Genomic DNA, 17,138 nt, shown 5'->3' with positions numbered 1-17,138 from the left:
AGTCTAGGGGTCTCTAGAGCGATCCTGGAAGACGCTCCTGAAAGCCTAGATGCAGACTACGCGGACAGAAGACGCTCCTTTCCCGCGCCCATTAGGGGAGTGGGCGGGGCCTCAATGCGCCCGGCGCCAGGTCTCAGGGGGCGGGGAATGGGCGGAGCCTTTCCCCTAAATTGGCGCGCCCCAGCGGTGCTGAGATTCGGATTGGAGGCTTTTGAACCCGGAAGCAGTTGGGGGCGCTCGGAAGCGGCCGCGTATCGGGGAATTCTGCTGGCGCTGCAGCTGCAGAATGGTCGGCGGTGGCGGGAAGCGCAGGCCCGGCGGGGAGGGGCCGCAGGTACTGCCGGAAAGGCTGTGCGGGCTACGCGGGGCGCTTTGGGTGACAGCCAGGGCACCAGGAGGCAGCGCGTTTCATTCATCCAGTGATTATTAAGCTTGCTGTGTGTCTGGGGGCTGCGGTTTGCTGCGGGGACCCTGCCCAGGGCCGCTGTTTCGCGCCCTGCAGGGGGTTGGACAAGGAAAGTAGCGCCTCTGAGTCTTCTGCCCAGCTCCTCTTGGCGCATTTCCTGGGGAAACGGATTAAGCCAGCCGGCGGTTCATTCATTCGCCCAACCAGATTGATGGGGAACCGATTACATTCTAGACATTGTGCGGGACGCTGCGGATTCGGGGTCAACCCGCCTGCCCCTGCTTCTTGAGCCCCCGGCCTGGGGAGGAGGGGCACAAGCGAATACGCAGTCTACTGTAACTTTTTTGTTTGGGATTATAAAGCTGGTGTGTAAAAAGTGCTATGGAAACACTGAAGGAGGATTTAACAAGTCCCAGGGGGTGTTAAAGAAGACTTTTAAGACAACTCTTTGGAAAAGGGTTTTGAAGGCAGATGAATAAGATTTTGAGACAAAAAACTGTAGGAGATGTTTGGGCATAGCGGAGCGTTCGGCCTGGCTAGAGCCAGGGAAATGGGAAAGAGGGACCTGATCATAAAAGCATTACTGAGAGGGGAGGACTAGAAAGTATGTGCATTCTCTCGTACTTGACTACGATTTCGGAAGTTCTGTAACCTCCACAGTAGCAATAAGGGGAATCAGGCAGGAAAGAAGTGCCGTTGTGATAACTACAGTTTTAGAAAAATTCCTCTGGCAGTGCCATAAATCGGACAGGGTGAGACAGTCTTAGAGGGGTTAATTAACTGTTAAAGGGCCGTGCATATAGGCGTTCTTCATATTGGCGCATGCACTCTAGGAATACCAGGGTAAAGAAGAAGAGTAGCCTCCGAAGGGGACAGCTGTTCTAAATTCTAGTTGTTAGGGATATGGAGATGCTGAACTAGTGTGTGAGTTAAGGCACAGCTGAAAAAATTCGAAGGTGCAGTGAAGAACTGCTTTGGTGGAGTGATGTGCTTAACTAGAAATACAATACCAGAAATGAAGATGAGTCTATAGAGACTATAACCATAAAGGCCAGCATTTGTGTATTATGTGCTAGGACTGTCCTGTGTATTTTTACATATAATAACATTCCTTGTAACAACCCTGTGATATAGGCACTGTATGCCCTTTTTTGCAGATGAGAAAACAAAACACAGAGAGGTTACGTAACTTGCCTAAGGTTGGAAATCAGTGGAGTCAGGAGTCTACCCAGGCAACCTAACCATTATGCAAAACTTCCTTTCAGCAAGGAGATTCAGCCTTTTCTAACATCTTCAGTTGGAGCCAGTCTTTGAAAGTCTGAACAAAGACTGTTGTAAAAACAGAAGACAGGATAGCTCAGGACTTCATATATTCCTACTGTTCTATATTTGCTGTTGGAGAAGCAACATAGTGAAGTGGTTGAGAATCTGCTGTGGAGCCAGATTTAAACCTGAGTTTAAATCCCTTCTCTTCCACTTCCTAGTTAGGGACATAGGGAAGTTAACGTCAGTTTCCTCAGCTGTAAGATGAGGTTAGTAGTATCTAGTGATGAGACAGTTGAGGGCTAAATGAGTTAGTCCACAGAAGGTGCTTAGAACAGTGAAATAGCACAAAATAAGTTCTCAAGAAGTATGACTACTTGTTTTTACTATGATCTTTACTATTTGCTGTTATTGATGCTTCTGGATTCATTTTTCAACAGCCTTTTTGTTCAACGTGTTGTGTTGTTTTTTTTTTTTAATAAATCAGACACATAATCCTTAGCATAATAAACTGTTACTATATTCATGATTGTCTTTGATCTTATTTATGTTAAGTAATAAACAGCTGTGAACCCATTGCTCAACCCCAAAGCTGAAACAAGACAACAGCTCTACATCTAAACGTGTTCCTCTCCTATGGGTTCAGCCTAACTTCTTCCTGTCAATTATGTTTGATGTAGCTATTCTGAATTTTGTTTTCCCTTGCCTTTTAAAAATAGGCTTATCTCCTATGAGTGTATACCTAAACGATATTTATTCTTAGTTTTTGAACTTCATAAAAAGGCTATCATGTTGCATATAATCAAAGGCTTTTTTCCTCATTAAAAATATATAATATAGATTGGTCCATATTGTGTAGCCATACAGTAACCATTCGGTACATGACAGAGATTGGTTCCAGGAGCTTAGGAGAGCATACACTAATTTTTAAAGCAACAAGAAAACAAACCATCTCATTAGCCAAAGAAAACAGTTAATAGTCTAGTATGCAGTAATACATTTCCATATATCCCAAAATCTGAGCATACCCAAGTTCCAAAGTTGTTCCTGTGGAACCTGAGTATATGAAAAGTTGGCCCCCTCTATAAGTGGATTTTGCATCCCAAGAATACTGTATTTTTTATTTGCATTTGGTTGGAAAAAAAATTCATGTATAAGTGGGTCCACAAAATTCAAACCCTTGTTGCTCAAGGGTCAACTGTAGTATTAAGTGTAATAGTCTATTGTTTGGAAACCTTAAAACTATTCTCCTAACAATAGGTATTTCATTTGTTCTGTTTTGTTTGCTCTTGGAATCAGTGCCATCATGAGCATTCTTGTGTCATCTGATTACATTTTGTAGACGTTGAATGATACCTGACATAACATTAATAAACTTCAGACTACTGGAAAAATGCAAGAATATAAATATGAGAATCATCTAGCTCAGAATTTCTCAACTTGAGCACTGTTGACATTTGGGGCCAGTAGTCCTGGTGGAGGATGCCTATCCTGGGCATTGTAGGATGTGGAACACACCTGGCCTCTGCCCCACTAGCACCCTTCTTCCGACTAGTGACAACTAAATAGGTCTCCAAATGTCCCCTGGGGGGCAAAATCACCACCAGTTGAGAACCACTGCCCTAGGTAGGAAAGGAAAAAACTCAATCCAAAAAGAAAGAATCTAGGTTCATAGAAAGAAAAACAGATTGCTTCTTAGTAAACTAAACATACATAACCTCCCATTAAGCATATTGTCTTTACAGAGATTTATCAAATATCTAGTAGGCATTATAAAACCTAGCATACTTATGTAATGAACCTATACTGTGGGAGTCCTAGAGATGAGTATTGTAACTTAATCCTGGCATTTAAAGGCCTTTTCTGAAATAATTGGATTTTTGGCCTAGAGTTTAGTGCTGTTCTGCTAGCTTTGTTAGGAACTGTGGATGTTTAACATTGTCACTAACTTTCCCTCTTTATTTGGAAAATCAAAAGGGAGGTGTCTGTTTTTAAGGCTGGGTAATGAATAGCTCAGATACAACTCTGGATGTTGCTGAAGAAACAGCCTTTTTTTTTTTTTTTTTTTAAATTATACTTTAAGTTCTAGGGTACATGTGCACAATGTGCAGATTTGTTACATATGTATACATGTGCCATGTTGGTGTGCTGCACCCATTAACTCATCATTTACATTAGGTATATCTCCTAATGCTATCCCTCCCTCCTCCCCCAACCCCACGACAGGCCCCGGTGTGTGATGTTCCCCACCCTGTGTCCAAGTGTTCTCATTGTTCAGTTCCCACCTATGAGTGAGACCATGCCGTGTTTGGTTTTTTTTTCCTTGCGATAGTTTGCTGAGAATGATGGTTTCCAGCTTCATCCATGTCCCTGCAAAAGACATGAACTCATCCTTTTTTATGGAGAAACAGCTTTTTAACTGATGAATGGCTTATATCCAGTTACTTCTGACTGTTTCTGGTGTGATCAATGAATCTGTTTAAAAGACTCACACCTTTAACCAAAAGAGGGAAAAATTCTTTATTCCTCTCTTCCTACTCTTTATTTCCTTTTTTTTGCCTTTTTGGTTTTTGTGGTTTCCATTATCTTACAAAAATATATTTAAGGACTTGCTGTGTGGATTCCTCTTAACCACCATATAAACTACTCTTTTTTTCTGTGCCCAACTGAATTCCCAGATTTTACTCAAATACCATTTAGAGAGTTTTGAGGAAAACACATGTATTTCATAGAGCTGGGTGAACAAGAGTGAGTGATACTGTTATGCAAGGAGTGTTACTGAAATTACTAAAGATAATTTGGAGAACTAAAGTTTGTGTGCTAATTTTCAGTGTGAAAAAACAGTTGATGAGAAGAAAAGTAAATTCTGTGAAGCTGATGTCTCCAGTGACCTTCGAAAAGAAATAGAAAATCATTATAAGCTTTCTTTACCTGAAGATTTCTATCACTTCTGGAAATTCTGTGAAGAACTTGATCCTGAAAAGCCATCTGGTGAGTTGCTCCAGAATCATTCTTGTATTCATGGAAAAGGTAATGTAATAGGAAACTAGCTGGGTATGGTAGCTCACACTCTGTAATCCCAGCTGAGGGAGGGGGATCGCCTAAGGCCAGGAGTTTGAGACCAACCTGGTCAACATAGTGAGACCTCTTCTCTAGAAAAAATTAAAAAAAAAAAAAAAAAGCTATGCATGGTTGCATGTGCCTGTAGTCCCAGCTACTTGGGAGACTGAGATGGGAGGATCCCTCCTTGAGCCCTGTAGTTCGAGGTTGCAGTGAGCTCTGATCACTCCAGCCTCAGTGACAGAGCAAGACCCCGTCTCTAAAACATACAATAATTGCCCAGGCATGGTGGCTTATGCCTGTAACCCCAGCACTTTGGGAGGCCGAAGCAGGGAGATCACTTGAGGTCAGGAATTTGAGACCAGCCTGGGCAACACAGTGAAACCCTGTCTCTACTGAAAATACAAAACTTAGCTGGACATGGTGGCGCACACCTGTAGTCCCAGCTACTCAGGAGGGTGAGGCATGATCATTGCTTGAACCTGGGAGGCAGAGGCTTCAGTGAGCCAAGATTGCACCACTGCACTCCAACCTGGGTGACAGAGTGCAAGACCTTGTCTCAAAAAACAAAAAAAAAAAAACAAAAAAAAAAACAAGGATATAAACTGTTCATAGAAAAGGAATATTTTCCAAGGTATTTCTGGTAAGAGAAAATATAGAAAGAAATATAGATTAATGCTGTAGTAATGCCACTGTCACCTATTTTTTGGCAAAGGCAAAGGTAAATAATTTCATTACATTCTGGGGGAATGTGAAGGAAAGCAAGCTCTTTCATATGTTGCAGGAGTTATAACAGTTCTGCTTCCAAGCACTTCTCTTATGGATTACATAAACTAAGAATTACGTGTGCAGATGTTTACTTACACAAAAAATGGGAAATGGCTTAAATGCCTACCAATACCACATCTATTCATTAGATCTTCATTGTTTTAAAAGCATGAAGCAGATTTTTAGGAAACAATAAACTTCATGCATGAAATAGTGAAAAAGAAGAGTGTATAGAATATGCTACCATTAGTATTTTTTTTAAAAAGGGAGGGTGAAGAGAGGGAGTACACACATATCCCTGTGTACTTTTCTGTGTGCTTATTTTGACTCTGAAGGGATAAAGAAACTGTTAATGGGCTGCGATCATTACTTTGCACGATACTATTTAAATTTTTTAACTAGTAAGCACTGTCATACACCATTGATGGAAATGTATATTGATACATATGCTGAATTTTGCCAGTAGATCAAAACAGAACTGTGTAGTTGTTTCTTTAAAAATAGTCATACGTGTATACAAACATTTATTAGCAAAGATGTTCACTGAAACATTTTACAACAAAAAAAAGAAATAGTAAATATCCTTCAGTAAGAGAATAGGTGGTTACCTCTTTATAATGCAGTATCATGCCCTATGAAAAAATCACGTAAAATAACATTGAATAGCATGGAAAAATATTCAGAAAATTTAAATGGGACAGGATGGAGGACAAAAGCAGATTACAAAACAACCCTCAGTTTGTTCCATATTTGTATCTGTTCATGGGGGTGGCGAGTGTGGAAATTTGTTACTGTATAATAGACTATTAACTGTTATCTTTGGCTAATGAGATGGACGGTTTTAGTTTTCTTAATGCTTTAAAAATTAGTGTATGATCGCCTAAGCTCTAGTTGAGCTGAACTATTTTTCCTGTCAAATTATCTCCATGCTTCTATTCATGTTATTACCTCTTCCAGGAATTTTTTTGCTTTCTTCATCCTTGCCTCCTTAAGAAACTGGGTCCTGCCTGGAGTGCTCCCCTCCATCGTAGAAGCAAGGACCCATTTGAAGTTATGCATTGTACATTTGCACAGACTTCATGTTTTTGTGGTTTGTAAACACTCCCTGTCTGTGATCTGTGAATAGAGAAGGAAGACGGAGTCATCCAGGGTTAGGGTTGGCCAAATAGATTGTCAAAGAGTCAGGGGAATCTGGTGTGATTACCTGAGGTAGAGGAAAGGGGATAGAACTGTTTTTTACTTTTTTATTTTTATTTTCATTTTTTTGAGACAGAGTCTCACCCTGTCACCCAGGCTGGAGTGCAATGGCACAATCTCATTTCACTGCAACCTCCAGCTCCAGGGTTCAAGTGATTCTTGTACCTCAGCCTCCCCAATAGCTGGGATTACAGGTGTGAGCCACCACACCCGGCTAATTTTTGTATTTTTAGTAGAGATGGGTTTTGCTATGTTGGCCAGGCTTGTCTCGAACTCCTGACCTCAGGTGATCAGCCCACCTCAGCCTCCCAAAGTGCTGGGATTACAGGTGTTAGCCACCGCACCTAGCCTGTTGTTTACTACTCTTAATCCACACATTTTTGGTATCTTTCTCTCCCTTAACCTGTGTGTGCTACAAGTATTTGAGGCTAACTGCAGTGTGGTAATGGGCCTGTAGAAATGCTAACCAGTCTTGCTTTTGGCTAAAATAAGAAACAACAGCAATGTTTGAAATGTTAGGCTAATTCAGTGATAAATTTAAGAGGAAATCCTAAACGTAAATGCCACTTTTCCTGTTACTCTGACTTCTTTTCTATTGAATGTTTATAACTGACATCTTCACACATAACTCAAGATTTTCTTTTACTTTAGAAACTTTTAAAGACAATTGCTTAGAAATAGTTTACTAACTAAAAGCATTATTTCCTATCTGTCTCCAGAAAGTATTGTCTAAATTTATTTTCTTTATAGATTCACTTTCTGCAAGCCTTGGACTTCAATTAGTTGGTCCTTATGATATCCTTGCTGGAAAACATAAAACGAAGAAAAAATCAACAGGCCTGAATTTTAACCTTCATTGGAGGTTTTACTATGATCCTCCTGAGTTCCAGACCATTATTATTGGAGATAATAAAACTCAATATCACATGGGGTATTTCAGGTAAAGGATCTTTTCTTCACCTCTAAAATAGAGCTGCTGTCCTGCTAATGAGGATAAATAGTTATTCACTAGCCTCACCTATTGCGGAATCTGGCCAGCAGCCCGCAATGCAACGGGTCTCTGTCTTTGTTACCAGGAGGATCGGCAGGTCAAGAAATAATAGACACACACAAGATAGTGAAAGCTGGGTCCAGGGGGTCACTGCCTTCTGGTCCCGCAGTGCCACCAATACGCTGGAAATACCAGCATTTATTGTTAAGTTTAGTGAGGGCAGGGTAGGTTAGTGAGGGATTTAGGGTTGTTTGATTATGAGGTGAGATGGTCACATGGGGATGAAGTAATTCTTTAACATAACATCTGTATGCAGAAGTACAGTATATAGAGATAAGAATTTACAACATAGTGTGTGCATCAGTAATTTCTAACAGAGCCTTAAAACAGAACCACGGTCTTTCCATAACCTATGATGAGCAAGATATTAATCAGCAGTAACAGTTGCAGCAAAAGCTGGTTACAAACAATCCATAGAAACAGGATGTGAAGCTAGACAACCAGTTAGACCAGAAATTCTCAGAAGGGAGTATGTCTTAACCCTAAAGAGGCCTAGAAGAGCCGTGGCAAGATGAGGGCGTTTATAGCCCTATCTTATCCGTATGGACAGGTGCCCCCCATGTGTCCATTTATAGGCTCTCCACGAGGTCGCATTCCATTCCCAGAGCTATGAACATCTGCTTTTCTGGGATAGGAATCTTGGTGATGTGAAACCTCCCTGACTGCACGTCTGTTCATAGGCTCTCTGCAGGGGGAAGCACATCACACGCTGTTGGCTCATTCTGGCAGACCAACCTGGCATTGTCTTTACACAATCCTGCATGCAATTTTGTATTTGCAATAATAGGAGCATTTCATCTTTTATTCTGTAGCAATAGTTTCAGGGGGTCTCCCTACATCTCCCCCTTTTCTCTGATTTAAATGAACCATAGCAATCATAGCTTGCTGCTGATCACAATTGGATTAAAGAATATTTTTTCCAGTTTTGCACATGAACAATAAACTAATAGCACAAATTATACACAGAACAAAATTAACGATAGTGAATCCTCCCAAAGATTTTGCCCATTGAATGGGGTTGAGATTAGATAACCCCTTACAGACACCGTCTAAAACTTCAGCACCAGGTAAAGCAGTTAAGTATGCTTGAGAAGCCTCAAAAATCTGTTCTTTTGGCTTGCTTATGTCTAAACTTAAATTATCTTCACTCCCTTGTAAATGATGTTTTACCGATTCCCAATTGTGAACAGACTCATTATATTGGAACAGAGTTATACAAAAATCAGAAGTATTCCAATCACATTGCATTTGTAATCTATGTTCTAGACTCATAATTTTATCTCCCATCCATATAACAGTTTGTCTTAGATCATTAATTCAGTTGACCAATTTTTGATCAATACTTGACTGAGAATTCCACATCCGAGTAGAATTTTTTTGCCATTTATCCCCAAAATGAACAGCGTGAATAGATTGATGTAATGAAACTCCAGCAGCAGCAGCAGTTGCAGTAACAGCAATCAAGCCCCATTATTACTGCAGTTAATGTAAAAATAAATCATTTACTCCTTTTAAGAATTTTCTGTAGAATATTATTAATAACATGGATAGAAGGAGAAGATTCCCAAGGCCTATGTAAGGCTACAGGGAGCCAAATACCTTTGCTGGCTCTGACTATTAAAATACTATGATATTGATTAAAGGATGAGTCAATACAAGTATACAAGTAAAAATTAACACAGGTAATTATGTTGGTGTTTGAATTAATATGCATCTTTCCTACTAATAGCATATATGGTGGTTTAACATAACTTTTAAGTGGTATAGTTTTGTTGGATTCCATATAGATAGTATATATATTTTGGGATGGTATTCTTTTTTGTGAATGTGGGGTGGGGGGAATAGGTTGTACGAGAGGTGGTGGGGGGACATTAGCAATGGGGGGGTATAAGTCCTCATAGTCTTTACTATCCCGCCTTTGAATTGACCTTTTGACGATTGCCATAGTGATATTTTTGGCTGTGTGAAAATAGTAGTGTAAATCAATCTGTTATCTTAGTTTTCGAGGTGACAAGGTGGATTTGCTTATAACACTTTCTCCAGCCCAAACTCTCATACCAGTCATAGCTATGGTTAATCTCCGTAATTCTGGATGTTCAGGTCCTAAGTGGGGAACAATGAGCCTTGGCTTTGGAGTGGCAATCCCTGCCCCTTTCCACTTAAAAGGAAAAAAGGAGTTAAATATACGACATAATAGGGGAGGGTTATCACTACTTTTTTGGTAAGTAATATCATAGAGAAAATGTTGACAATCTCTGTGACCTTAACGGCAATCATTAGTAATATGACCTTTAGGAGCCTAATCAACAATGGTGTAGTGAGAAGAATTAAATAACACAGTTCCTTCTGGACTAACACAATCCTTCCATATTAATTTGTCAGTATTTGAAGACAAGTTCAGGGGACACGCAGTTCCTAAATGCTTATATTGGGATGTGTGAATATCATCAGTGATTCCTATTTTGATCTGTTTTAGAGGTTTTAATGAGAGCCCTGATACCAAGTGTCCTACAGGAGGGACAGAGTGACCAGATGGTAGTGTGACCACCCAAGTTTGAATATCTAATGAGAGACATCCATTAGTGGGTCCGAGGCACAAAGGTTGATACCTACAACCTAAAGTGATATTGGAAGGGGTTCCTTCTGAAGGTTGGGCAGGACAACGATCATCTACAGAACCAGGCATCCAAACACTATCATTAACATAGACCTTGATAGGAGCATCCATCCATGTCATGGCTCAAATAAGAGGAGGAAAAGGAATATAGGCCCAATATGTATAGTTTTTAACAGTCTGTGGGGTGACAGAGGGTAGAAGGATCAGTGTCATCAGGAGGAGGCAGAGGTTGAGGCAGACCTGGATCGCTGCAGACAAGTTGTTCAGGATGACGGACTGGATTGTCTGTCGTAAACGAGTTAGCGTGGTCCTTTTCTTCTTTTTGACCATTGGATGTGTTAGTTGTTTCCTGCTGTAGCATTTTTTCGGCAAATTTCTCTGTCTTGTTGCATGCATCTTCAGGACACAATTTCAGGTGTCTAACAGGAATCCAAACAGGAGATTGATGTTCACCTGGGGAAACACAAGCATAGCCTCTTCCCCACGTTAAAATAGAATCTTTTGACCCTATATTAGATTGAACATCTTTCCACCATACTTCCCTTCCATGGTTTACCGTGGGACAGTTACCAGAGAAATGTTTTTCAGCAGCAGTAACAGAACTAGATTTAGGAATAGTAAGAAAAAGTAACGTGAGCAATTCCAAGTTTAGTTGTATGTGAACGGTAGACAACTCCTTATCCCCCTCTTTTTGTTTAAGTAATTGTAATTTTAAAGTTCTGTTCTTTCTACAAGAGCTTGGCCTTGTGGGTTATAAGGGATACCAGTAATATGTTTAATATGCCTCTGATCAAGAAAATTTTTTAAAGCTTTACTGCAATAGGCTGGACCATTGTCTGTTTTGAGCTCACTAGGAATTCCCATAACTGCAAAACATGAAAACATGTTTTTTAACGTGAGAAGCGGCTTGTCCGGTTTGACAGGTAGCCCAGATGAAATTGGAAAAGGTGTCAACTGTGACATGAATATAAGCTAATTTTCCAAAATAAGGAACATGAGTAACATCCATTTGCCAAATAGCATTAGGAGAAGGCCTCGGGGATTAACTCTGGGAGATTGTGTGGGTAAGACAAGAAACTGACATTGAGAACAGTGTTGTACAATTTGTTTAGCTTGTTTCCAACTGAGAGAATATTTATGTTTAAGACCTGAGGCATTAGTATGAGTTGATGAAATTGTTCTGCATCTGTAATGGCTAGAGAAACTAGAGTATCAACTTTACGATTACCACTAGATAAAGGTCCAGGCAAATTAGTATGAGATCGAAAGTGAGTGAAAAAAAAAGAGTGGTTTCAGTTTCTGACAGTTTTATGTAACAAAGGGAACAAGGAAAATAGATTAGTGTCAGTAATATTTTTGATGGTAGCTGTTTCTATTGCCTTAGTGGCATGGATACATAAGCTGAGTCAGAGACAATATTAAGAGACTGATCAAAATCCTGTAATGCAGAGATAACAGCAAACAACTCTGCTTTTTGAGCAGAATTGTATGGAGTAGAAATGACTTTATCTTTTGGTCCTGCATACCCTGCCTTTCCATTACTGGATCCATCAGTAAAAATGGTAACGGCTGCCTCTAGTGGTGAAAGTAAGTTTTGGTAGAATCCAGGAAGTATTTCGTAGAAATTGAAAGAATTTTGACTTAGGCAAATGATTATCAGTAGTGCCAATGAAGTCAGCCAGATTAGTCGGCCAGCACAAAAATGTGGAAAAGGCATTTTAAACTTCATTTTTTGACAAAGGGACCACAATAATGTTTGGATCAAAGCCATTGATACATTGATGTCCTAATCCAATCAAAGTGGCCATTTGATCAAGATATATTGAAAGAGGTTTAGAGGCTGAATTAGGAAGAAATACCCATTCAACTGGAGAATCATTTTATACTATAAGTCCCGTAGGAGAGTGGATGGAAGGAAAAACTAAAAATTGTAAAGGCAAATTTGGGTAGATACAAGAGACTTGTGCCTCTCTCACTCTTTGTTCTACAAAGACAACTCTTGTTTTGGTGGTTTAGATAGAGGGCAAGGGCTGTTTAAATCTGTATCTCCTGATAGAGTGGCAAATAGATGAGATAATGCATAAGTAGGGATGCCTAGGGTTGGTCTGAGATAATTGATGTCACCTAGTAATTTTTGAAAATCATTTAAGGTGTTTAAATTGTTAGTACGAAGTTGGACTGTTGGGGGCTTAATGGAGCGAGCTTCTCACTGCATTCCTAAGTACAGAAAAGGAGTGGCTTGTTGAATTTTATCAGGAGCAATGTGGAGTCTTGCATTGGCAACAGCTAATTTTTAAAGAAGTAAAACATTGAATTAATTCATCTTTAGTGGGAGCAGCAATCAGTATATCATCCATATAATGAAGAATGTTATTATTTTTTAAAGTCTGTCGGATAGGTTGTAACACAGTACCAAGAAACAGCTGACAAATAGCAGGACTGTTAATCATTCCTTGAGGTAAAACTTTCCATTGATATCTAGCTGCGGGAGCTGAATTGTTAATGGAAGGTATAGTGAAAGCAAATTTTTCATGGTCTGACTTGTCTAAAGGAATACAAAAAAAGCAGTCTTTAAGATCAATAATAATTAAAGGCCATTCCCTAGGAATCATGGAGCGGGAGGGCATACCGGGTTGTAACGCCCCCCCATAGGTTTAATAACTGCATTAACGGCTCTCAAGTCTGTTACCATCCTCCATTTTCCTGACGTTTTTTGTGCAACAAACAGGCGAGTTCCATGGAGACAAGGAGGGCTCCATAGTGTTTGTTTAACGCCTCCAACTTGTGTTTGGAAAACATCCACTGCTCTACCCAGAGAAGTGACTCATACATCCATTGTGCAGGGGCAGAGGAAGAGAAGGAGAGTGAGGGCGCCAAGCCTCTGAAAGAAGGGGTCCCAGAGCGTCGAAAGAAACAGTAGGCTTAGAAGAGGGGAGAGGTTCAAAAGGACGAGAAGAATGAGAAACAGGCCATTCAGATGAATGCCATACATCCTCCTCTGGCAGAGGGGGCAACGGCTTAGTAGAAGAAGAGTTAACATATACAAGTTCCAAGATAGGAGGCAGAGGGAGGGGATCATCTCCAGGTTCCTCCTCTTGGGGAGAAAACAAGGAGAGATCGAATTCTTCCTCATCATCAGAAGGAGGGCCAGTAGGGGGGTCAGCTACCCGAGGTAAAGAGAGCGGCTCACCATCCACTTTAACTTGTGGCAGTTGAAGAGGATCACCAAACTGAAAAGGAAGTAAAGCAACACGAATAAGAGCCCAGTCAGCCCAAACAGAAATAGGAAGTAAAACACCATCTCTCATGAGTTGGCAGAGCGTGGCGCCAGCTCTATCCCAGTCTCATAGGTCCACAGAACCTTTGTCAGGGAACCAAGGACAATGTTTTACAATTGTCTGAAATAAGAGAAGAAGGTTATTGGAATCAGCCTTGATTCTATCCTGTTTAAGAAGTTTAATAAAAGACAGATAAGCCTGGTGTTTAGACTGTGATTGTCCCATAATAACCCTGGAATAATACCAGTCAACAAACCCAAAAAGAGGGGAGAGTCGGAAAAAGCGTACCTGGAGACTTTACCTTTGAGGCTGAAGACTAGTTGTCATGAACCCGTACTCGGAGTGCACTGAGCCGAGGAACAAAGAAGGCCACGCTGGGCGCCAGATATTGTGGGATCTGGCCAGCAGCCTGCAATGCAACGGGGCTCTCTCTTTGTTCCCGGGTGGATCAGCAGGTCGAGAAATGATAAACACACACAAGATAGTGAAAGCTGGGTCCAGGGGGGTCACCGGCTTCTGGTCCCGTGTGCCGCCAATACACTGGAAATACCAGTGTTTATTATTAAGTTTAGTGAAGGCGGGGTAGGTTAGTGAGGGATTTAGAGTCGTTTGATTATGAGGTGAGATGGTCACATGGGGATGAAGTAATTCTTTAACATAACATCTGTATGCAGAAGTACAGTATATAGAGATAAGAATTTACAGTATAGGCCGGGCGCAGTGGCTCAAGCCTGTAATCCCAGCACTTTGGGAGGCCGAGGCGGGTGGATCACGAGGTCAGGAGATCCAGACCATCCTGGCTAACACGGTGAAACCCCGTCTCTACTAAAAATACAAAAAAATTAGCCGGGCGTGGTGGCAGGTGCCTGTAGTCCCAGCTACTCGGGAGGCTGAGGCAGGAGAATGGCGTGAACCCGGGAGGCGGAGCTTGCAGTGAGCTGAGATCCGGCCACTGCACTCCAGCCTGGGCGACAGAGCAAGACTCCGCCTCAAAAAAAAAAAAAAAAAGAATTTACAGTATAGTGTGTGCATCAGTAATTTCTAACAGAGCCTTAAAACAGAACCACGGTCTTTCCATCACCTATGATTAGCAAGATATTAATCAGCAGTAACAGTTGCAGCAAAAGCTGGTTACAAACAATCCATAGAAACAGGACGTGAAGCTAGACAACTGGTTAGACCAGAAATTCTCAGAAGGGAGTATGTCTTAACCCTAAAGAGGCCTAGAAGAGCCGTGGCAAGATGAGGGCGTTTATAGTCCTATCTTATCCGTATGGACAGGTGCCCCCCATGCGTCCATTTATAGGCTCTCCACGAGGTCGCATTCCATTCCCAGAGCTATGAACATCTGCTTTTCCGGAATAGGAATCTTGGTGATGTGAAACCTCCCTGACTGCATGTCTGTTCATAGGCTCTCTGCAGGGGGAAGCACATCACATGCTGTTGGCTCATTCTGGCAGCCCAACCTGGCATTGTCTTTACACAATCCTGCATGCAATTTTGTATTTACAATAATAGGAGCATTTCATCTTTTATTTCGTAGCAATAGTTTCAGGGAGTCATCCAAGGTGAAAGGCATATTTTCCCCTGTTGATGGATAGATGAGTCATCTGTTGTTCTTGCTGTTACCATTTTAACCTTCCCTAGGATGGGTAAACTCTTTAGGTTTAATCTCACTGATTTTTCCTTTCCTTGTAAACTTTTTTTTCCCTTTTGGGTTCAGAAGAGCGCTTTTGGCCCAAGACAGATAATTTAGAGCAGCTGTGCTTAATAAGCCACGTGCTGCCAGGTGCCAGAGTGGCAGATGGTAGTTAAGAGTGGTCACTGGAGTCACACTGGTCCTCTTGTTTATTATCTGTGTGACCCTGTATCATTAGTGACTGTGACTTTCTGTGACTCGGCTTCCTGTCTTGTAACAATAGGGATAACTGTACATACCTGATGGGAATGTTATGAGAATTAAATGAATGCGTACAAAATACTTAGAATGTTAAGAAATAGAGAAACTGCAAGAGGAAAATTTGTCCATTTGTACCAGTAGAGATGCTATTCTTTAAAGTGAAGATTAAATGTAAGGTAATAAAAGGAACATTCCCAGGGAGAAGTGTTGTAGTACAGTAGAATGCACATGGGGCTATGAATTGAATTATACTGTAGCCAGCGTCCTAACTTACTAGGACCTTGGCTGAGTGATTTAACCTCTCAGTATTTGTTTCCTCAATTTTAAAATAAAAGGATTTGGTTATACACATTAATAAGATCCTTTCATCGCTAATGTTTTACAATCCTTTTTCTTGCTTTTCCTTTTTTTTTTTTTTTTTGTATTTGAGTATAAAAGCAACTAGGTCCTAAGAATCTTAGTTTTAGGTTCCGTTATATAAGATTTATCATAGATATTCCTAAGAAACTTGGAGCTTAAAACTTTTGTTTCATTTAAAAAAAAAATGCCCTTATAAAAAAAAAAAGGCCTCAACCTAGATCCTTGGGAGGGACCTGGCCTTCCTTTTTAAAAGATATTTTACTGAAGAGCTAACAAATGACTAGTGTGGGGTTAGCAGATCAAATAATTTGAAGTAGACCATGCTGTATTCCTAGCACTACAATGTAATCATCCTATTTGTGACAGAGAAAGGGAAAAAAGTATAATAATAGGATGATGTACCTATAATTTGAATAATTTTGAGCTATTGAAATGTCTTTGTAATTTTTGCACCTATTGTTCATTGTTTGAGGTTGTTACCTACTAAACTGAAAACATTCCATATCTACTACATATACACCAGCAACAGTATAAATGTAAGCCTAACTTTGCAATATTTATAATACTGTAGTGATGGAATTTTTTAACATGTAATATGTAAATGTGCAGATTTTATGCGTGTTGACAAAATAATTTTTCAGCTTGCAAAATGGGACGCAATATTACATTTTTCACTTAAGCAATTTTTTACATCTCCGTTGTTGCTTTCTGAAATGAATGTGAATGCCATCTTTTATGACTGCAACTTGCCTTTTCCATTACAGACATTTTTGTTTGATGTAATCAATAAACTTTGGTATGATTAAAAAAAAAAAGGCCTCAAAAAAGGAAAAAAAAAAAAAGGTGTAAATTGTTGTCTATAGACCTGAAATCCCACTTGCCTGATAATATAAATTAAGGGCAGCTAAATTTTTAATGTCTTTTGCTTACACAGGGATTCTCCTGATGAACTTCCTGTATATGTTGGTATAAATGAAGCAAAGAAAAATTGTATAATTGTTCCAAATGGAGATAATGTATTTGCTGCAGTCAAGTAAGAATATTTTATTTCAATTTCTCTTATATTTGTTTACCATGTTTATACTATATGAGTTCATTACAAAGGGGGTTTGAGGGGCAGGGCGCAGTGGCTCACACCTGTAATTCCAGCACTTTGGGAGGCTGAGGTGGGCAGATCGCTTAGATCAGGGGTTCAAGACCAGCCTGGACAACATGGGAAAACCCCATCGCTACTAAAA

General features: G+C 40.4%; 1 protein-coding gene across 1 annotated transcript in view; it reads left to right on the top strand.

The window, feature by feature from the left end:
• Positions 1 to 212: 212 nt before the first annotated feature.
• The window catches only part of HPF1 (histone PARylation factor 1), a 32,005-nt gene continuing 15,079 nt past the window's right edge, over positions 213 to 17,138 (top strand). The window contains exons 1-4 of the mRNA XM_008000249.3: positions 213 to 334; positions 4,501 to 4,660; positions 7,445 to 7,634; positions 16,835 to 16,933. Coding sequence (XP_007998440.3) covers positions 287 to 334; positions 4,501 to 4,660; positions 7,445 to 7,634; positions 16,835 to 16,933 — 497 coding nt within the window. The 5' untranslated portion in view covers positions 213 to 286. The remainder of the gene's footprint in view (positions 335 to 4,500; positions 4,661 to 7,444; positions 7,635 to 16,834; positions 16,934 to 17,138) is intronic.

This window comes from Chlorocebus sabaeus, chromosome 7, assembly GCF_047675955.1.
Source record: "Chlorocebus sabaeus isolate Y175 chromosome 7, mChlSab1.0.hap1, whole genome shotgun sequence".
Lineage (NCBI taxonomy): Eukaryota > Metazoa > Chordata > Mammalia > Primates > Cercopithecidae > Chlorocebus > Chlorocebus sabaeus.
The sequence above is the reverse complement of the archived record's forward strand: the minus strand, read 5'-3'. Positions and strand labels throughout refer to the sequence as shown.